We start from the raw sequence: 21,382 nt of genomic DNA, 5'->3' as shown, positions 1-21,382 counted from the left end.
GTGATTTCATACTCATCTTTAGGCTTATATTAGGTACTACTTATACATTATACTCCTCTCTCTCTCTCTCTCACACACACACACACAGCAGGAAACATTAGTTGATTGATGACAGAATCGGTTGGTTTAGAAAGCTAAAGCTAGAAAATAAATGTTGAATTAACTATTGACCAAAATATGAGATTACAAATAATGCACTCTTCCATATCAACTCAGCAAACAATTTTTTATTGCATAACACTAGCAGCTTTCACCAAAATCTCCAGGGGTCCTTGTAAGGAGGAACATAATTTTCAGTAGGAGGAAGAAGGCGAAACGATGCCACGGTTTTCTCCAAGAATGGTCCCATCTGCGCCCAACGGAAATAAGGGGTCATAAAAAAGATCGGTATCCCCTCTGTATGCTATAAACAGTGCTGCAATTGTGTGAGAAATGGAGTTAAAAGATTTGAGAGTTCACCTTCTCCCATTGCATGCTTAGAGTTGAAGCATTGAGAGAGTACAAATAACCTGTGATACATAAATAAGGGCAAAAAATATACTCCATTCAGCTCTGATTCATGGCAATCAAACAACACAGACACACTTCATACAAAAAGCCAGGTGACCAATATGATACTAGTATGACATCCTACCTTCGCGTTCAGCTGTTGCAGCAACAAAATGTCGGTAAAGGTTTGATGATGGGGCCTGCATCATTGAGAAATTTTAGTAAAAGAAAAGAAAAGAAGGAAGATAAAGATTGATGTTGAATAGCTTAGTTGTTAATCTGCACTCATCTTATAATAAATTAGGAGACTTTACCATTTCAGTTGGTGATTTCCGCACCAAATACTCATAAGACCAATATGGCTCGCTATCAACCTTAGTGAAAAACACAAGCAGCCCTGTGTAAGAAAAACTGATTGCATTGTCACAAACAAGAAAAAAACTTGGCAGAAACAGACTTACTGTGGAAGAATGTGCATCAAGGATTGAACTTTCATCCATCCGTTGGCTTGTAGTTACCCGCTGTGGTGAAACAGTAGAGCGTCATTCCAAAATCCGACACGTTTTTAAGGGTATTTCACTAAGAGAAGCTTGCATGAATTTCAAAATACCAGTGCAGACTTGTCAGCTAAAACAGATTCAGCGACGTCTTTTGCACTCCACGTGCTTTTGTCATTAGATTTCAAGAACAATGGATTAGGGGGACCTATCTGAATATAGGAGTAAAGGTAGAAGTAAAAGTCAGGAAAATGCATTTTTTCTTTCACTATGGAGATAAAGATTGCATGATCATATTACCGAAACTGAAATTATGAGGTTATCAATGAAATCAACCCTCTCAGACACAATGCGAAGCCGAGCATCAGCTGTTTGGTGGTCAAGAAATGTGTGGGTAAGAACGCAGTTAAAATATCATGATTTCATCAAAGGGATTAATACAGTTAGCATATGAGTACCTACTTTAAAAGACAGAATTATGGAAAACTACGAGCTCTCTAAATCGACCAGGAAAGATATAATTATTGTGACTTACGGGACAATGGTGCAGCTGATGAATAACGCTCCGGTTTTCTAGATTCCACCCTTCAAATAGATGAAAAGAGTGAGGTTCCTACAATTTAGCGATGGAAGAAAAATGAAATAGAGAACATTTTGTAATAAACGTTGTGAACTGAAGGAAAACAAGTCTTCTTCGTGTAAAGTATATAATTCATTAACATCACATGAATAACACACACACACACACATGAGCAATATGGGAGAAAGAAAGACAAAAATATGCACATTGCAATAGCTTTTGGCATGATGTGTATGTGTACCATCTTTTCATTATCATAGGAGTACATCACAATGGACTAAGTTTATAGTACAAAAAGAAGAAAAAATATTGACCATAACAAGACTGGCATAAATGCCTAAGCTATTAGATCAGTATCATATAATTCAGTTGGTAAAACAGAATGACCAATCATTAAATCTTGGTTGATAAAAACAACTGCTGGTTACCATTTGAAGACAAATTTGTCGGAAGGCAGTGCTTTCGGATACAAATATGAATAAGCATTTGTCTCATCAACAAATAGATCCATTTTCAGTTCCTCTTCCGCACCAGCGCCTGTACGATTACCAATTCAACATCCAAGAAAAGTCAGCAAGCTCTTGGAGACATTGGATGACAAAACAGTGTCGAATTGTTAGTAAATTCCACACATCAATCTTGCCAGTCCAATTAGCATGTGCTAACTTAAGACACTCAAACTTTATGAACACTTTTTCTTAATGAGAGGCTATTTCTGTTAAAAGGCCAAGCTTTATAATAGTGATAGTGTATACTTGCAATGTTCTTAGATTTTCCTCAAACACCTACGCTGTTTTTTTCTCTCAGATAATATAGCCACTCTTAAATTCACACACAAAAATCTTAGCTCGAAAACACAATTCATTCAAAACCCAACAATGTCAGAAAGAAGCTGCACAATTCACTCAGTCATGTTGCTATGAAGTCCAAATCAAATAAGAGGGGAAAAACAATATTCCTCAGCATTTACCTAAAACTGGGAAAGCAAGAGAGAGAGAGGAGGACAAGCCCAAGAACATCAAATCCCTCCTCAAAATCCCATCTTGCAAACAGGGTCTTGAAGGATTACTTGAACATCCAACTATTTTGCGCGACTTCCCACTTAATTGGGCTTTCCGGTTCCTTGAAATGGGCATGCTTTGAGCATTATTTCTGCAAAAATACAAATGCTGTAACACGTGTAGAGGTGAAACAGCAAAAGCTACAGACTGATGCAGTTCTTAGCTTAGAGAGAGAGAGGAAAGGGGTACCCAAAAATGACAAAACTTGGAGAGAGAGAATGATGGTATTTCAGTGTAGGAAGAGCTGCAACTGCCATTCTCTTCTTCTCTCATCCACTATTGTAATGTGGATTGTTAAAGATAACTGAAAAACTGCATCTTTATTCATCTTGGAATACTTTATTTGTGGTTTATTTGGGGCAGAATTGTCATTTCCTGGATATCCATTACAGAGAAATATTTATAAAGGAACAAAAATAATTAAAATATTTTTTATTCAATAATTAAATAAAAATCACAGTACCAAATACAAGAACTAAATTACAACGTTGTCGTCCAGATTTCTTGGCAAAAAGGGTTAGGGTTTAGGTAGTGCTCTCAATTACTCATTTATAACGTGGCGGGAAGCTAATAATAGAGTTTATCCACCAATTCAATCAAATTCTGTGTGAATTCATCTTCCCAAATTTTCGAAGGGCACAATTCAATTTACGTCTTTTCATTCAGCAGAGGAATCAGCTCTCTTCCTTCCCAAAGTGGAGTTCCATCTGTTTGTTCATTGAAGCTATCTGGTGCAATCAAAGTTGATTGATTTTATGAGAATGGCGTTGGACTGAATCTGAAAATGTAGCTGATATGCTGCAGCATGATAAGTCATCAGTTTAATTTTTGGGGTTTATGCAAAATTTCTGAACTTTCTGTAGAATGTTCTTTTGTACCCAAGAGAAAAAGATGGTTTTTTTCGCTGTCCCACTTTATGAGGATTTCCACTTCTTGCTGTGCTGCTCAAGATACTGGTTTCTCATCAGATGACAATGTGCTGCTGGAATCGTGCGAATACAGAGAGTTGCAGCAGAGAATGCAGCGGCATGCTGCCTCGGGGTGCATTACCAAAGCCCTCGAGACTCTGAACTTCATGAGGGATAATGTTCTGGGTAAACCTACCACTTATGACTATAATGCTATGATCAGGTATTTCTTAAAGTCGGGTAGTGTGTCGTTCGATGAGTTGTTTGAGGTGTACAGTGGGATGAAAAGATTTGGGCCAAGCCCGAATCTGTTAACTTATCAAACACTCTTGAATGGGTTCATTTATGTTGGAAGATCGAAAGCTGCAATGTATATCGCAGGCGAGATGATGGCGTCTGGGTTTTCCCCTTCATTTACAATTATGTCAAAGTTGTTCAAAAAGCTACTGAAAACAGAAAGTGTAGTTGATGCTGTTATGTTGCTTGAGATTATGTTGAGTGTCAACTATATTCCAAGTCAGTATGATATAAGTGTCTTGATCCAAGGTCTTTGCCATGTAGGGATGGTTCAGGTGGCAATTTCATTGTTTGTGAAGATTTCAGGAAAGGGATACTTTTGTGGGGGGATTATTTATAATCCCATACTCTGGGCTTTATGTAAATCCAGTAAAACTTTTGTCGCATTAGCATTTTTTGGTTTCTTAGAAAAGAAGGGATTCGTGCGATCTGTTTACTCTTATACTGCGTTGGTTTATGGTTTTAGTAAGGATAGGCTGTGGCGTGAAGCTTTTTTCTGTTTAGAGGAAATGGAAAATGTTGGTTGTAAGCCTAGTCTGGTCACTTATACAGTACTTATTAAGTTTCTCTGTGATGACGGGAAAATTGATGTGGCACTGAACCTTTTGGGAAAGATGGAAGAGAGCGGATATAACCCTGACTTAGTTGTATACAACATAGTTCTCCGTGAGTTTTGCACTCAAGGTAGAGTAGATGATGCTTATGATCTTATTCAACTTATTGATCAAAAGGGCTTGTCACCTGACATGTATACTCATGCCGCATTAGCTGGAGGCATGTTGAAAAGGGGCAATGTAGAGTTCGTCAATAAGTTGTTGCTCAATATTATACTAAGGCACTGCTCTGTAGATACTGCCGTTTACAACATATATCTGCATTCCATGTGTTGTGATAGTAATTCTGGAGAAGCTTTGTCCTTGATGCAGAGTGTGATGGAAAAGGGTTTTAGACCTACTAATAGATCATACAACATAATTCTTAAGGGATTGTGCAAAGAGAGAAATTTTTATGAAGCTTTCAAGTTATTTGATTGTATCTTGTGGCCTAGCAATGGCCCTGATTTGATTTCCTTGAATACTGTTTTGTCTGCTGCATGTAAACTAGGAAATTCAGCCATTGTTCAGAGAATTTTGTGGCAGATGGAACATGAAGGAATAAAACTTGACGTTGTGAGCTTAACATCTCTGATTCAGTATTATTGTACAGTTGGCAAAATAACAGACTGCTTAAAGCTCGTGGAGTCCATGGTGATCAATGGTCCCAAGCCTAATACAGTCACTGTGAACACCCTTCTTATTGGACTCTGCAAGAATCATCTACTTGGATTAGCAGAAACATTTTTCAACTATTTTAAACAGATTGGAGTTCTGGCAGATACGACTACATACAATATTCTAATCCGCGCTTTCATACATGAAGGAAATGATTTGATGGTAGATGAGCTATCAAGGGAAATGTCTAGCCGTAAATTGAGGCTGGATCTTGGCACCTACAATTGCTTCGTGCATGCCTTATGCAGAAGAGGCAAAATTGCACTTGCCCTCCATCTGCGAGACCAATTGCGAGAGAATGGCATCCCTCCTAATATTTTCATTTACAACACAATTATGAAAGCAATGTTCATGAAAGGAATGTTCTGGGAAATTATTGATCTGCTTAAGGACATGTACGTGGATGGATGTGAACCTAATGAAGGATCTTATAAACTATTGAAAGAAGCGAAGTTAAAAGGTTGGATGAAGGGTTCCCCTCAAGCTTTACAAATGAGAGTGTTTGTTATGTTTGGTAAATTGTCCTGAGAATGGATGGTACTAATAGAGAATACAAGATGGATGGTGAAAATGAGTTCCATCTCTTCATCATGCGACCGAAGATGCTCTCTCTGAGGAAGTGTTTGGGCTGGAGATGTGTTCGTCGCATATTCGCATAACTTGATTGATCAGACAATAACTCGTGCTCCAGGTCCAGAGTCATATATGTCTCCAACTATCCAGTTATCTTGGTATGTCATTGACTGGAACTATTCATTTCTTGTCTCCATTTTCATCTCTAAAGAGCATCCTACCTGAAACCGGTACATTGGGTGGTGCTTCTTTCCTTTTAAAGTCTTGTTGTTAATCTCCTGAAAGGCCCTAAGCCATCTGGTTGAGAAATGGAAAATCCAAATAATAGAAATATTGAGCAAGTCAACAAGAAATCAGAACTCGAATGGAAGGGCTGCAAGTTCCTGTGTTACTCATCAAAAGTGCTCGAACTTGTCCATTCTGGTCCATTAGTCCGATCCAATAGTTTGCATGTGTAACTTTGTGCTGTAGAGAGTTTGTTTATATAAAACACGAAGTTAGATTATGAAAATATTTAGTGTTTTGATGAATTGGTTTACCAACCATTCCTTTTTCTTTGCAGTTAAGAATCCCAGAACTACACATCCTGTGCCACGAGCTGGTGAAGAACGCATATTCAAAGATTACAAGGTACCTTACATAGTTGCACTGCATTTATGTCTTTCATGCCTTGCTGCTTTCATCTATCTTACTCAGTAGTATTTTTGTTCAGATGAAATCTCGTGCATTCACAGAAATCAGCTTGTATCATTATCTTCTATTTGTGCGTGTTGAGAGTCAAGATATATGAAGCTGGATGTGATATATCTTTTTGTGATATGGGGTTAAGCATGTTTATCAGATGAGAAGAACTCGGAAATAATAAAAGAAAAGGAAAGAAATAGACAAAAGTGTGACAGCTCCAATCCTGTTCATGAAAAGGATGCTTATAGAATCTGGAGAATTATGTTGCTTATTTATTTTTTAGAACTGTTCCACATAATTTGGAATTTATAGATATGTCCTCATGAAGCTTTGTAAATTTACCATCCATATTCAGTATCTGTAAAGCTTTGTTCACTCCTTTGTGTGATAGTTGCAAGTACCGCATCCTAATCCATCTCGATACAGATCTAATGCTGCAAATACTTCTCCATTGTTAATTGAACTTTTTGTGTCAAAGGCAACCAAGATTTAATAGAGAGTTTATATCAATATCATTTGCATTAAATTTCATTTTATCAATGCATAAGGTTGAAATGATTCACTGCAAGCATGTTTTAACTTATGCTATTAAGAAACTTCTAACTCACTTTCTGTTCCTTTCTCATCAGTATTTGGGTAATAAGCAGCGCTCGACTGGGTGAAACAATCTGCACATAGAGCAGTATCCCCGAAAGATCCCAAGAGGGGAAGGGTCACCGTAAGAAGACTGAATACAAGCTGGAGGCATGCCATCATACGAAAGGGAGGAAGAAAGAAGTCAGCTCGAATGTATAAAGGGCTCCTCCAACCCTTGTTTTATAGCAGGATGAAGACACGAACGTCATTCTTATCAAGTCTGGAAGACGTCGGACATTTTGACAAAGACGCCTCAAGGGGAAGGAACCACCCCAAGTTGTCATCTGCAAAGCAGTAAGACTTTCTACCACCTCTTGTAAGATTTTGAATTCCCTTTCCTGGAATGTCAAATTTGGACTGAGAATAGAGTTTGGCTGATTAGTGTGACCAAACTTTTGAACCTTTTAGAGTGTCAAGAATTCTTGATGTAAATGTGACCATTAAAATGACGTCAATGTGTGGGTTCATTGTGCATACCCATTTTCTTGAATGTTTATGAGAAACATAACCAAAATTATACATTTTGAAGAAAATCATAATCTTGGGACATTGATATAGCATATGACAAGAGACAGAAATATAAGTTTGCATCTCTCATTGTCTTTCGTATTTGTGTCAATTTTATAAGCGTTTAAATAATTTTACAAAACACGAAATTGAAGAACAAACTATTGAACAACCTAACTTATATAACTGAAAACCTTTAGAACAAGAAACAGAAGTGTGGTTAGGGAAAGAAAAAACATCAAAATTTATATACAGCTAGTGAAAAGCTAACTAGTACTGCCTCCATCTCGGACCATGTTGGTAACCCGGTGGCGGAGCCCAAGCTCCACCGGGTGGCCGCTGCAGCTGGGTCACAGCAGGTGGAGGCGTACGACCATCACTAGGATGTAAGTGCAGCGGCAGCTGATGGCCGTGGGGCACCGCGTAAGGCTGGTGGTGCGGCAGCTGTTGTGGGGCCTGCGGCCGCCACTCCGGTATATCATCATCGTCGTCATCATTCCAAGGTTCAATCCCCAATCTCCTATCATCTACTACCACACTCTTACTGGTCACCACACTAGGCCCACCTTGCCCATATTTCTTGATAAGCTCTCTCACATCCTCTACTGGTCTTGTCAGCTTTTTAAAACCGTGGAGTTGATTACGAGACGCTGACGGGTTCAATTCCCTGGCGGAGAAGTTGAATTCGGGTAAATCATCGTCGTCCTTCTCCGCTGCACCAGGGCCGAACCCAGGCGGGATGTCATCGTCGTCGTCATCCGCCGGGGGCAGCTGGGATTTCCTAGTTGGGGTATTAGGATTAAGATTCGGCGAGTCATGAAATCTCTTAGGGGGAGCAGCTAAAGGTTGCTTTTTGAAGGCGTGTTTTTGGTGGGACGATGAATTAGGTGATATTGCGTTGCTTATATGAGCTCTTCTCCATACAACTACACCAATTAGTCCGTTTTCGAAGGATTCCTCAGTTCCTGGGCGTTCCCGGAGTATATGCTTGTTCAACATTTCAAACATTCTAGAAGCCGGCGGGCAGAGGTAGAGCTCCACGCCTGCGACTGGCTCAGCGTATCCCAGCCTCTCGTCACCTATGTACGAGCTAATAGCCTACACCGGAAAATGGACAGCTGCATTAAGTTCCAACAACACACTAGAGAGAGAAAGAGAGATAGAGAGGAGTTAGTACCTCAGTGAGGTTAGAACGCTGCTCCTCAGATGATTTGTCCCTCAAAATGAAGTGGAGAACCTGGAGAGAGAGAGAGAGAGTGGGGTTAGTAAAAGCATAGTAGCAATTCAAATGTACAAGTAAATAAAGCTACCAACACTTCATTATCACATTTTTTTCTGCAATTATTTTGACCTGTTTTTAACACACGTTGAAAACGTTTTTGGCTATTCGACGTATTAATTTACAGAATTAAATTTCTGAATACGGATACACAGTTCTTCAACTAACTCATTTAAATCTCGACCAGAAAATAAAATAAACTTTAAACAAAGTACACATCCATTATAACAGAAGATTTTTAGTTTATATGTTAAAGGTGATTATTACTGGCAATTGTAGAAACTACTCTTAGACGATTAAATTCTTTTTTTCTTCTCTTGACAAAAATCATGATAGAATTCCCCACTGGGAAAACATGTAAAAAACATTGATATATTTTGGAGACTTTTTCACTGCTGCTGCTTTTGTACATACAGACTAAAACTAAAAAAAGATTAAGGTAATGAGGTATCAGCACTGGGAAGCCACATTGCCTTCTCTGGAGGCAAAAAGCCAAATACCCAGCAGCAGCATTTGAGGGGGCAAGAATTAGTTACAAGGAAAAGGAGAAGGCCTTGATATACCATGACTGCACGTGTTCGAGACATGGGGAGTTCTTGCAGAAATTTTTCAAATGCATCAACTCTAACTCTGCCCTTGATCTCAAGAGAACCAGACCACTCCTTTGTTGATGTCTTCTCACCACTGTTTATACAAAGGAATTTCAAATGTGGTTTAATGTAATCGGGAAGGAGCTAATTAGGTTATAATGGAAACAAAAAAGATGCTTCTAGTTTTGAACCACAAATGCACAAACCTGTAAAATAGGCCACCAACAGTGATTGAGGATGATATGGTGAGCTGAAGGATACCATTCCAGACTAAATCAGCTTTCTTCGGTACATCACTAGGACGAGCTGTTTCTTTTGCAGGACTACCACTCAAATCCTTCGAGTTAGGTTTCTTGACTAAAGGAGCCTTTTTGGGGGTAGCATCTTTTCGTATTTCTGAAACACGATTAGAAGCCCTAAGGTTGCTAGGACGTTTTGGGCTTTCACCATATGATACAGGAGACTTCTTCCCCCCATCTGCAGATAGATTCTCAAATGGAGGCTCATTATTAAGGGACTCCATAAACTCATCCAACGAAACAATAGGAGGCAGGTCAGTATCCTTGAGTTCATCCACCATCATTCCTTGCATTGGATCAGTTCCATCCGTCTGAATAATCAGGCTGCCCGGGAGATCCGGGCCTTCTAAACTGTTTCCTTGGCCTGTAACCTTCTCTTTATATTCAATGCTAGCTCCAGAAGGAGATTGAGATTCAACAGTTTTTTTCTTTAAAGGTCGTGTCAACAAAGAAGTCCCAGCAGATACCTCTGCAACGATGGGATCATCATGCTCCACTTCCACCTGAAACTCACCCTTGTGTGTTTTCCTGACCAAACGTCTTATATCAACCTCAGTATCAGGTAAAACTTTCATTTGTGCCAACTCTTCTGCTTTTGCCATACGCCACTCTGTTAACTCCTTGGAAGCAAGCTCTTCAGCTGACATTGAACATAACCTTTCCGGAGATATTTTGCCAGACATGACTCTTTCTCTCAGTTCCGGATTGTTACGATCTTTGAGGTTGAACAAAAGAGACCTGCCTTTCTCTCTATATTTTTTGTTCGCATCACCAAATAATTTAAACAGCTCAGCTTCAATTTTGAAAGCCAAGTCTTCTGGTGTCAAAGTTGCAACTTCTTGTTTCGGCATAATTGCTTCATCTTTCAGCGACTTTTCAGTATGTTGACTTTCCTTACCCTCTCCCATATGCATATCAAAATCAAATGCCCAAGAAAGCCCATTGCCCTGCAGAAGATCATCTTTAACAAAGAAGTTATCACCAAATGGAACATCCTCATCAGGCAAACTATACTGGAACCCCTGGAAAGCCTGAGCTTCATTCCCTCTACTTTCACCATGAGGTAGCTCAGCAGTGAATACCTGAGAACCACCTGTTTTGTTAAATGAGGCCAATTCATTGGAAGGGAAAATGTCTGCAGAACCAGAAACAGGAACCTGACCTCCCTCACTAGAACTAGAGACATGAGAATCCTGTGGGTCCAAGGCATTATGTGTATCCTGCTGGTTTTTCTGAGTTATCAAGGCATTCTCCTGGTTCTGACATGCCAAAGCCAATGCCGCAGACAAAGATTCCCTCAGTTTAGACCTTATTCCTTCGGATGAATCTGAAGGAACCTTGGATGCAGATCCAGTTTGGGCAGTTTGTCGCTTTCCAGTTTGCCCACGCTGTAAGCCAGACTTACCAGACATGGAGTCATTCCGCATCATTTTCTTGATAGGTTGAACAGGCGTAACTGGAGAGCCCAATCGAGACTGGGATTGGGCAGTTCTCTTTTGATGTGCTGAATGCTGCAGATGTCCAGGAGAATTAGCATCAGATCCCACATGTGCTGGCCGATTGTAAGGCTCAGTAAACTGCTGAGAAGTATCACTGTTTGACGACGGTTCCATCTCAGCCTTCCGCTTCAATGGGAATGAAGCCTTCTGTGCAGCTATGCTGTTGGGAGAAATTGCATGCTCCGGACCTAGCTGGTTCGACATCCAAACTTGGTTTGATCCCATACCAACACCAGAGGATTCATTATGCCCCAACATATTATTCGGCAACAATGAGGCATTGAACCCAGAATCACCAGAGAGAGACTCTAATAGACCACTTTGATCTACTGGTACAGAGAAATGTTGTGGCTCAGGATTGCTTGGTACCTGTCCTGCCATTTTCATAGGCATCTCTGGCACTGGAAATTCAAGAGAGCTAGAACCATGCTCCATCTGAGCCAACTGCCTATCTGAGATCGGGTACTGGGAAACCAAATTGTTGGACATGATCACCAAAGATGTAGAGCATACGCAAATGGCTCAAATGTAGACGAGATTGCTTTCCTGATCCTCCAAATTGAACTGCACATGTGGATGCATTATAGTAATGTCAAATCATGCTGATAACAAACAGATAAGCATGTTTTCTTTAAAACCTAAATGGATTTAATACCAGAGCCCATAATCAATCACATGAACATTGAATTCAATACACCACAAGAATAAAAGCAAAATCTCGTAGGATAAAAATCTGAATATGAAAAAGGATAATCAATCAATGAAAGAAACCATAGAAGCTATTTCTAAATACAAATAGGCAAACAATAAATGAAAATAAGAAATCGACTATTACAAAAATGCAATGCATGAGCTGAACAATCAGAAACACGAGCGTATAATAAATTTGTCGAATTTGCACAGATTAACAAACAAAATCGTAAATTCAAGCTCAAAATCGTTCAGATAAAAGGATTTAAATCTGAACCACTTCCCAATGAATCTGAACCGCCTTATGAGCCACAATTGCATATTCATGATCGAGAACATCGACTGGAATTAGTTCTTATAGGTTTTTCTTAATCAATTCAAGCACGAATTCGATTAAATCAAAAATCGAAATAAAATATTCATTTGTCTTTAAAACCATATCCCTACATTAACAACCAATGAAAAAAAAACCCCAATTCGAATAAATTTTGTCATGGTATGCATAAACAGATAGGAATGGGGCACACGCAGTAGATGGGGAGAAAAGTTTAGAGCTTTACCTTATGGATGCAGAAAATGGGAATTTAGGAATGAAGAGAGCGAAACAGCAGAGTGGTGGATATAAGCATTTCTTGGCAACAAGAGAGAGAAGAAACCCTAGAAAGATAAGCTAATTTATGGTGGTCGAGAAAGCGCTAATTGGTACTCGAACTCGTGTTACATGATGACACGTTAACCGTGTGAGCTGGTCTACTACTCTACATCATACTAGTACTAGTATATATCTGTTTTTTTTTTTTCTCTCTTTAGCAGGTGTACTTTATTTTTTTTTTAGCACAATAGAAATTTACATATTGTATATAAAATTATATTCCTTTCGTTCCATAGCACTAATATATTCGCACTGTCTTAATATGCAATTAATAAACTAAAAAATAATAATTATTATAATATTGTGAGTAGTACTGTTCATCGAGAATGAAATCCATCTTATTAAAGATAAAAAAAATCTTAGAATAAAATTTCTACTATTTTTACTAGACATATCCAAAATAGTAAAAAATTATCTATTTTTGTGAGACAAAGAGGGAGGAGTGTACAGCTCTGCAAATAATACTCCATTTGTCCTGTAATAGGAGTCCTATTTAGTTGTGATACAGATTTTAAGAAATGTAAAAAAAAAGTGGGTCGAATAAGTTAGTGGAATATGAGTCATATATTAGTTTTATAATAAAATGTGCGTGGAATAAGATGATGAAATATGAGACCTACTTACCATTTATGGTAAAAGTGAAATAAGATTCTTATTGTGGGACGAACCGAAATGACAAAATAAGACTCTTATTGCGGGACGGGAGAGTAAATATATAATTGGTTTCCATTTTTATGATGACATCATTTTTCGTCAACCCTTCTTTTATAATTGTAACATTTTTCTAGTCAATTTAAGGTTCAAGTTATACCTTTTCACTTATTATAAATTTTAAAAATACTTTTTTTGTCTATGATTAGGAATCCCAATTAATCATTTTATCGATTTGCGATCAGAATTCTGTGTTTATTTATATGATAAATAATGAGTGTGCCTCAAATTTAATTAACTAATTTCACTCATATTTAGTGCACCACATTCTACTATTTTTTTCACTGAATTTTATAGTATATTTGTTCAAACCCATGCCAAAGAAGAGACCTTATTTTGTATATTTGAAATTTCTCCTGATTTTAATTTTATTTACTAAATAAAAAATAAATAAAAATTATCTTGATCAATATCTTGGCCAAACAATAAAACTTTGTATCACTAAATCAACGCCAAAGAAAACCATAACAAAACCTTAAGGCCATGCTTGGTTGGCGGGAAAGTAAAGTTAGCAAGGAAAATGATTCATGGGAAAATGAATCCCGGAAATATGACTCCTAGTAACTTTACTTTCCTGTGTTTGGAGAATATCAAGATTTTAAATTTATACTTAATTTAAACACCTAATTAAAAATATACTTATTATTTTTTTATTTATAAAAAAAATATTGTAAATTTTTTAATAAATTATTAGTTATAAATATTAACAATTATATTATTATATTTATCATTACGATGAATAGCTTAAATATGGATTATCCATCATAATATATAATAATATAATTATAATTATAGTTACATGGAGTATTATACTCATTTATTAAAATAATAAATATAATAATTATATTATAATTATAATATTTACAGATATTATAAATTAAAATTACACTATGACTTTATTGATTAATTATTAATTTATAAAATATAATAATTATTATTCATTATACAATTTATATTATATAATTATATTTTAATTATTAATAAATTATTAAGTAATATGATGAATTATTATATTGATAATTTTAATTATAGTTATTTATTATAGTGAAATTAAGTATAATTTATAATTTTAAATTATTTTTAAAAATAGTAATTAATAATAATAATAATAATAATAATAATAATAATAATAAAACAATATTATATTGCTTAAATATGTAAGAATCCTAAAACTGAGAAAAAGAATATCTAAGAAAAGTTAGGATTTAGAATTCTAGAAAGTTGTACTAACTTTTCTTGTTCTTGGATTCTGATTACTTTCCCAATTTGATTAAAAACCGAAAAAAACACAGGAATTTAAGGAATTAGATTAGGAATTTAAGGAATTAGATTAGGAATTTAAGGAATTAGATTACTTTTCCAGACAGAATCCTGACAATCAAACATGGCCTTAGATGAACAGGAAGAGAGGAGGCTTCACTCAAGTAGGTTTCATACAATTTAGTATGCGACACATGAATCATTATATTACATTAAAAGTACATCAATCCATTTTTCTCATCCTGGGTACATAACAATATTCTTGAAAATTCACATCAGTCATAGGCATAGAACACTCATAGATCAAGCTACAACAGTCGAATCTAATCCAACACCCCAATCCACCAAATGGGATTGCAATTTGAGCCCCGTACCATGAATTATTATTGCAATTTCAGCCCGAGAACCACCCAATAGGAGTGTGAGTTCCGGCCTCACATGGTCGACTATGCACAACTGACGAAAGAACAATCTGGAACGTGTTTCTTTTTCCTCAGCGATACAACATTGTACTGTTGCGTAGGTTGGCCGTTGCTTCAGTGAGTGAGCTGAAAATGGTATCACCAACATCGGCTTTGCAGAGAGGGCACGTGGCATTGATTTTCAGCCATTTATCCACACAGTCCTTGTGGAAGAAATGAGAGCAAGGCAGCTCCTTGAGTTCATCGTTGTTGACATATTTCGCTAAGCAAATGCAGCAAACCTGTCGAGGAGAGCATAGTTCAACGGTTATATACATTTGCAGCAATTGTGTCAAACATCAAACAAGAGCGACAGTTTAGCAAACCGAATCGCATTGTTTAAGATAGAGGTAAGTGAAGCTTACTGCGTCCTCTCCTGATATTGCACGCTCTTTCTCTGTACCAGCAGCCACTATCCCACCCTCGGGTGCATTACTGCTATGTTCCTTGCTCTTGCTTTTCTTCATTTTAAATTTATACGTTGGTAGAGAGTTAATCGAATCTTGAGTAGCTCCTCGATTCTGAGAAAAATCTTCTCTGATGCCCAGTACTGATATTATACAAGGGAGGCAACAGCAGATTGTAGCACACAGAATAAAAGGCATAGCATATCCGATACAGCTGAAGGTCAGAAACACTATGCACAACCTGTAAGTGGGAAAATTAAGAACATTACATTCGAAAAGTTTTCCATGCATACTAGCTCTGCTCGAATATATGCTCTCATACCTGTACAAATTGGGAGCTTCGGAGGACGAAGAGTGGCCACCGAAGATCCATACATTTCCAACTACAAACCACACAGCGAAGAAGCAGTCCAAAGCCATCTTAAAATATTCGACAAACACCTTAAGCCTGAAAAAGGAAGCACGGCTATTAGACTGCCTAAGTACAAGTACTTGAGATATTGAGAGATAGTTTTGCAAGAGGCCTAGTTTATAAAAGTGACACAGCTTTCAAGAAGAAACATGGCTTCTTCTTAGACTACAGGACATTGAAAAGATACTCAGCGCTACAGCTATGTTGTGGAATAAGCATGTATGACTGGTTAGCCCGAATAGCTACATCAAGCATACACTGTAAGGCCCACACTAAACATTTGATTACATAGAAGTTTTTATAACAAACAAGTTCAAAGCAGCTTCAATATAAAATTCAGCACCCCCTCCCCATCCCAACCAACAAAACAAGAAGAAATAAAAAATAAGAACTCCAGAATGTCTATTTAGCAACACCCCCTCTTCCAGGCCCGTCCCTGATCTTTGATGTATTACAAAAATCTGGTATAATGATAAGTAATTGGGTAACTAGTTAGAGAAGAAGCAAGAGAAACATCTGTATCAACCAACTTTTGGAAATGATATAAAAATCTTGCAGATTGAACATATGCTTCTCTATAACATGTTACCCAATTTATTTTTAATTTTGGAAATCATACAAGGGTTATATAAACTTTTCCAAAATTAGAATTTTGGAAGCTTAGTTTTCATGATAATGACAAATTCAAGGTTAGACGCATAGCATTGCATTTTTAAATGCTCGTATACAACAACATTACCTTGAATTCGGCAGCCCATTACTTTGACTGCTTCTAGTTGCTGTACCAGTTGTCCAGCTATCTTCTCTGTTTATTGATCTTCTCGTGAAAGGACCAACAGAGTTATTGCTCAGGGAAGTATCTTGTCCATTCTGCGATGAGTCCTGCTCAGGAATTTGGTTACGATGTTTAAAACGCCAATATAGAAGGGGAAGTATTGCCAAACAGCCAGATGCATATCCAACAACCCATGCTCTCAAAGGTGCACGTGGTTTCTCACTTCTTGACAAAGACCAGACAACAATAGCTGCTATGATTTGGCTCACTGTCAATAAAAGCTCAACAGATATCCATAAACCAGAATTTAATGGACTTCTTTGTCGGCTGCGAGTACTTCCTCTTCGACTTAGTGATGAATTCCTTGAGTTTGTCCCACCGGTAGTAAAAGGTTGAGGCTGATAAAGGGGAACCCTTGAACTAGTAGATGGTAGGTCTTCACTCCTTTGCTGCTCCAAACCAGTTGACGGCCTTTCATGAGATGAATTAGATGAAGAAGCAGTACCACTGCCTGTTATGTCAATAACGTGTTCAGTATCACTGCGACTGTCAGCTCCCTCCATCAGCAAATCAGTTTCACTACTTAAACTTTTACGATGATGTCCCAGTAGGGGAAAAGCCATTCAAGTCTGCCAACCCTCGACGACACTCTGAAAACATGGGACAACGGGCTAGTAAAAAACTTCAGATCCCTTCGTACAACACTGAAAATTGTGCAGTGGCAATCTATCCGAGCTTAAGGGCGCTAATTGACCTTATCTTATCTGTTCACAGCACATAACAGCATAAAGCATAAACATTAGAATTTAGAAGCTAACTCGTTCCATTTATATAACCGTACATGATTCCCCTTTCATAACATAATCTAAAGATTAAGACACTTAGCACATACTATTGATTTCTTCAACGTTAGTTCACCGTTCCTGTCACAGTATTTACATCTCGCCAAACAAGCACAGTAGAAAAGCTTTATCGAAATAGCTCGGTGAACAAAGCTTATGATTTCAATAGATACCAAAATTAGAGGTACAGTCTACCAACATAATTAGCCCATACAAATCTAGTTACTTGTATAAGTAAAATACAAAGCGATCTTGAGAAATTTCAGCACACAAACCATCACACGAGCTGAAAATAACACCAAATTACCAAAGAAAATGCTGAATTACTTAAATTCTCCACAATCCCAGCTAATTTCCCACCCTCTAATTGCAGAATTTTGAACTATTAGATCGTTGACCATATCCGCAATACAAGACCACAGTCCAACAAGTGGTAAATTCAAAAATCAAAATCTTAAACTGTAAAGAATTGGAAAAGTATATCGAGGTGACTAATCAATTGAGCATTCACGAATTTAAACACCTGCAGAATCTATGTATCAACAGCTACTAGCAAATCAAATTAGAGAGCAATTTAGTTACTCACCGGAATTAAACAACAAAACTAGGGTTTGATGAAAGCAGATAATCAGAATAAATTTTTCTGGTAGACGGAAGCTTTGTCTTGTTGATGGAATCATTCAATCTACTTCTACAGTTGCCTTTTTCCGCTTTACCTATTGCATTATAATTTATACTATATTTCAACTTTCGTAATTCTTTATTATTTATTACTCCCTCATCCATCAAAATTTATCTCTTATTTTTACTTTTGTTCGTGCCCAAAAATATTGTCATCTTTCATTCTCACTTGTTTGCTAGTCCATCTCACATTCTATTAATTCATTCTCACTCATAACGTATTAGTATAAAACTAATAGAGTATATAGAGTCTATATAGAGTATATAAACTCACAAACCATTAATTTTTTTTAACTCATTTTTTATTATATACATTTTTTAAAATATGTGTTAGATCAAGTAGTGACAAATTATAATGGACGGGGGAGCATATTTTTTTAAGCAGTTCGTTTTTGGAAAATGATTGCTTTATTTGTGACAAATAATCTGTCAAAATAAAAGCTGCCCTAATTATGGGTTAGGTGGGTAATTACCTTCTTCTTGATAAAATATCGTCACGCACTTAACTCCACTAAATCATGAAATATTCCCTAGTCTATCAAAGCAAGTTTGTGTATTCATGTTGATCGATCAATTAAATTCAATTTTTAAAGTTGTCGTCGAACTTATGGTATGACAATTTTGCTTCAGTCCTTTGTCGTTAAGTTTACTTTTGTACTTTGTTCGTCATACATTGTTAGCTATTATTGTTGCACCTTCCATTTTTCGATACCAAAAAAATATCATTATAATTGATACTCCATCTGTCCCGCTTTAGCAGTCCCATTGACTTTTCTGCACTCGTTTTGTAAAAATGATAATAAATAGTTAAAGTGGAGAAATAATAAAGTAAAAAAGAGAATAATGTAGATAAAACTCTTCTCTATATTATTCTCTTTTTTACTTTATTATTTTTCCACTTTAACTATTTATTATTATTTTTACAAAACGAGTGCAGAAAAGTCAACGGGACTGCTAAAGCGGGACGGAGGGAGTATTAGTTTATTAGATATGCATCAATTCAATATTTTTTGTCGATACTTTTCATGACGTGTACAATTAAATAACTAGTTTTTCTAAACATGTGTGTTGCATATTGTTTCTGACATTTCTTTGGTGGGAAATAACTTGTATTAAGAAAATGAATCATTGTGTCACGTGTATAATATATTAGGAGCCATGTCGAAAAAAAATCAAAATCAAATGAACATACGTGGCACTATTCGGCTCTCACATGGTAATTAAGACAGAAAATGTATTCATTTAATTGGATGAATACGTGCACGACTAAGAATCTAAGATGGATTTCGAGTAGCCTTTGGTATTTGATAAAAACAATATATACTCCTACATTTCACATAATTAATATTTACCCACCCTTTATATCGGTGGTGTTTATGTGATTTCTCTAAATAATGTAAATCGGCCCACCACATAATCAATAAAAACTAGGAATACATAGCCTACCGTTAGAAGGAAATATCAACGTCAACAGAACCGACAATATTGGTGAAGCGGTAGTGTTGTCATAACAATTATTAATAACACTATTCTTTGATGAATAATTATCATATATAATTATTTTTTTTATTTCATGATAAATCTTACAATATCATTTCACTATTTTAAAATATTAAATCTTATAATGTAAAAATTTAGCTAATAAACTAAAGAATATATTTTTGCTTAATACCTAAAGAGTAGTTTTTTTCTTTTTTTTTGAAAAAGACAATATGAAAATAAACAAATAATAGTGAAACTAGTTAATTAATGCAACTAAAGGATTCAAACACTTGATGTGGCGGCTGAGGCACAATAGACAGTCACTTATTCTTGGAACTCTGCTCCTTCGGAACTAACTGCACTGCCCCTACGAGCAATAGACAAGTCACTTGCGCTACGTAACTGCATTATCTTTATTAAAAATATGTACTTATATATATATAGAAGTTTGAAATTGTTGGGGTACAATGGGCAGTTGGTAAAACGTGGCTTCGCCATTGTTTGCTAGTCTCATGAAAAATAGTACTACTAATATTACTAGAATGAATTGGAGGGAGAATATAAAAAGTTTTAAGTTCTGTTGAAAATGGTGAATTCATTTGGATTGAGAAACTTCATTGAAGAAGAATGAAGTAATTGCTAAAATTCGGGTAAACTTTCAATAGAGAGAGTGAAGAAGAAAAAGGGGAAATTTCATTATGAACTATATTTTGAAAGAAGTTTTAACAAGTTTGGAAATAAAAATTCATTGTCATCCAAAATTTTGTCTTTATCTAGATTTTGCAATACATGACATTATTGTGGAACTTGATCAATGGAAAAGAGATCAACCTAGGCCAAAATATAAATAGTTCTTCACTGGGAGCGGATCAATTAAAAAAGTACCCTGCTTATGACAAACGTTGATCATCAAAATATCCTGATTATGACATATTGGAAAACCTCCAACAAGTGCATACCACAGTGCAACAAGTCAACAAGCAGCAGTGGACGAAGCAACGACGAACCTTGAGAATTTGTGAACTTGAGGCGCTCCATCCTATAAGAATATGTCACTTGAGGCATTTAATTTTTCCTTTTATATTATGTCACTTTTTAATTTTGAAAATTATTTTCTTTCTAATAAGATGAAACCCATTCTACGATATTAATAATACTTTAATTATTTTTTTCTCCACCTCTTTCTTACTTTACTAATTTTGTATTAAAACCTATGCCGAATCCAAAGTGCATATTCTTTTAGAACGGAGGGAACAGTTGTTAAAGATATTAAAATCTCTTGTGTCATCTAAAGCTATCTTGACCAGTAACTATAGAGTATTTTTTTTTATCGAAATGTGCATAATTAACAAATTATTTACTTTGTTATTAATATTTAAGCTTATTTCTTTTCTTTTACATCAGTTATGATACCGTTTCTAAAAAAACTTGCTTATAGTCGAATTATGTTTTATGTGTATTTTTTTATTTCATATTTAAACCCAGACTCAATGATAAACCAAATTAATATTATTAAAATTGCGTATGCTTATATCATTTGTCAAAGTAAACTAAATCAATCTAGAGTAAACTACATAAAAAATTCCTAACGTTTCCGTTTGTGTCACTGCATGCCCCTAAAAAAAATATCGCTAGACAATCCTAACCATAAACATAATCAAATATCGTATATTTGTAGCCATTTTTTGGACCAAAATGCCCAAATGCCTCCAGGGGCATTTTAGTCAACTTACCCAAAACCTGTACACCTACGTACACTGCAAAACTCCACTGCCTTGTACTCCCTCCGTCACATAAAAGTTGATACACAACTTTTGGACACAGAGATTAAGAATTTAT

General features: G+C 36.3%; 4 protein-coding genes across 8 annotated transcripts; 1 reads left to right on the top strand and 3 right to left on the bottom strand.

The window, feature by feature from the left end:
* Window positions 1–141: 141 nt before the first annotated feature.
* Window positions 142–2,936, bottom strand: LOC125213293 (psbP domain-containing protein 5, chloroplastic-like). Of its 2 annotated transcripts, none has more exons than XM_048113753.1 (11): window positions 2,817–2,936; window positions 2,537–2,718; window positions 1,995–2,103; window positions 1,522–1,571; window positions 1,287–1,354; window positions 1,100–1,198; window positions 951–1,010; window positions 804–886; window positions 635–689; window positions 460–509; window positions 142–349 (listed from the first exon to the last, which is right to left on the bottom strand). In XM_048113753.1, the coding sequence occupies exons 1-10, from the start codon at window positions 2,882–2,884 to the stop codon at window positions 477–479; spliced, it is 807 nt and encodes a 268-aa protein (XP_047969710.1). In that variant the 5' UTR covers window positions 2,885–2,936; the 3' UTR covers window positions 142–349; window positions 460–476. The 2 variants fall into 2 exon arrangements, with proteins under 2 accessions (XP_047969710.1, XP_047969709.1); XM_048113752.1 differs by having other exon boundaries at window positions 804–863.
* Window positions 2,937–3,142: 206 nt separating this feature from the next.
* LOC125214898 (pentatricopeptide repeat-containing protein At1g63330-like) lies at window positions 3,143–7,586 on the top strand. 3 transcript variants are annotated; one of them, XM_048116114.1, is made up of 4 exons: window positions 3,143–3,721; window positions 4,097–5,834; window positions 6,239–6,306; window positions 6,990–7,586. In XM_048116114.1, the coding sequence occupies exons 1-2, from the start codon at window positions 3,433–3,435 to the stop codon at window positions 5,629–5,631; spliced, it is 1,824 nt and encodes a 607-aa protein (XP_047972071.1). In that variant the 5' UTR covers window positions 3,143–3,432; the 3' UTR covers window positions 5,632–5,834; window positions 6,239–6,306; window positions 6,990–7,586. The 3 variants fall into 3 exon arrangements, with proteins under 3 accessions (XP_047972071.1, XP_047972068.1, XP_047972070.1); XM_048116111.1 differs by having other exon boundaries at window positions 3,143–5,834; XM_048116113.1 differs by lacking the exon at window positions 6,990–7,586 and adding an exon at window positions 6,389–6,964 and having other exon boundaries at window positions 3,143–5,834.
* Window positions 7,587–7,667: 81 nt separating this feature from the next.
* Window positions 7,668–12,545, bottom strand: LOC125214897. The gene is made up of 5 exons (XM_048116110.1): window positions 12,421–12,545; window positions 9,579–11,734; window positions 9,346–9,466; window positions 8,681–8,740; window positions 7,668–8,601 (listed from the first exon to the last, which is right to left on the bottom strand). The coding sequence occupies exons 2-5, from the start codon at window positions 11,657–11,659 to the stop codon at window positions 7,774–7,776; spliced, it is 3,090 nt and encodes a 1,029-aa protein (XP_047972067.1). The 5' UTR covers window positions 11,660–11,734; window positions 12,421–12,545; the 3' UTR covers window positions 7,668–7,773.
* A 2,093-nt stretch (window positions 12,546–14,638) lies between these two features.
* Window positions 14,639–18,099, bottom strand: LOC125215962 (E3 ubiquitin-protein ligase At1g63170-like). Of its 2 annotated transcripts, none has more exons than XM_048117548.1 (5): window positions 17,967–18,099; window positions 16,503–17,302; window positions 15,674–15,799; window positions 15,310–15,592; window positions 14,639–15,186 (listed from the first exon to the last, which is right to left on the bottom strand). In XM_048117548.1, exons 2-5 carry the CDS (start codon window positions 17,159–17,161, stop codon window positions 14,977–14,979), a joined length of 1,278 nt encoding a protein of 425 aa, XP_047973505.1. In that variant the 5' UTR covers window positions 17,162–17,302; window positions 17,967–18,099; the 3' UTR covers window positions 14,639–14,976. The 2 variants fall into 2 exon arrangements, with proteins under 2 accessions (XP_047973505.1, XP_047973506.1); XM_048117549.1 differs by having other exon boundaries at window positions 16,503–17,188; window positions 17,967–18,095.
* Between the last annotated feature and the right edge of the window lie 3,283 nt (window positions 18,100–21,382).

The sequence above is a fragment of the Salvia hispanica genome, chromosome 3 (genome assembly GCF_023119035.1).
Source record: "Salvia hispanica cultivar TCC Black 2014 chromosome 3, UniMelb_Shisp_WGS_1.0, whole genome shotgun sequence".
NCBI classification, from domain to species: domain Eukaryota; kingdom Viridiplantae; phylum Streptophyta; class Magnoliopsida; order Lamiales; family Lamiaceae; genus Salvia; species Salvia hispanica.
The sequence above is the reverse complement of the archived record's forward strand: the minus strand, read 5'-3'. Positions and strand labels throughout refer to the sequence as shown.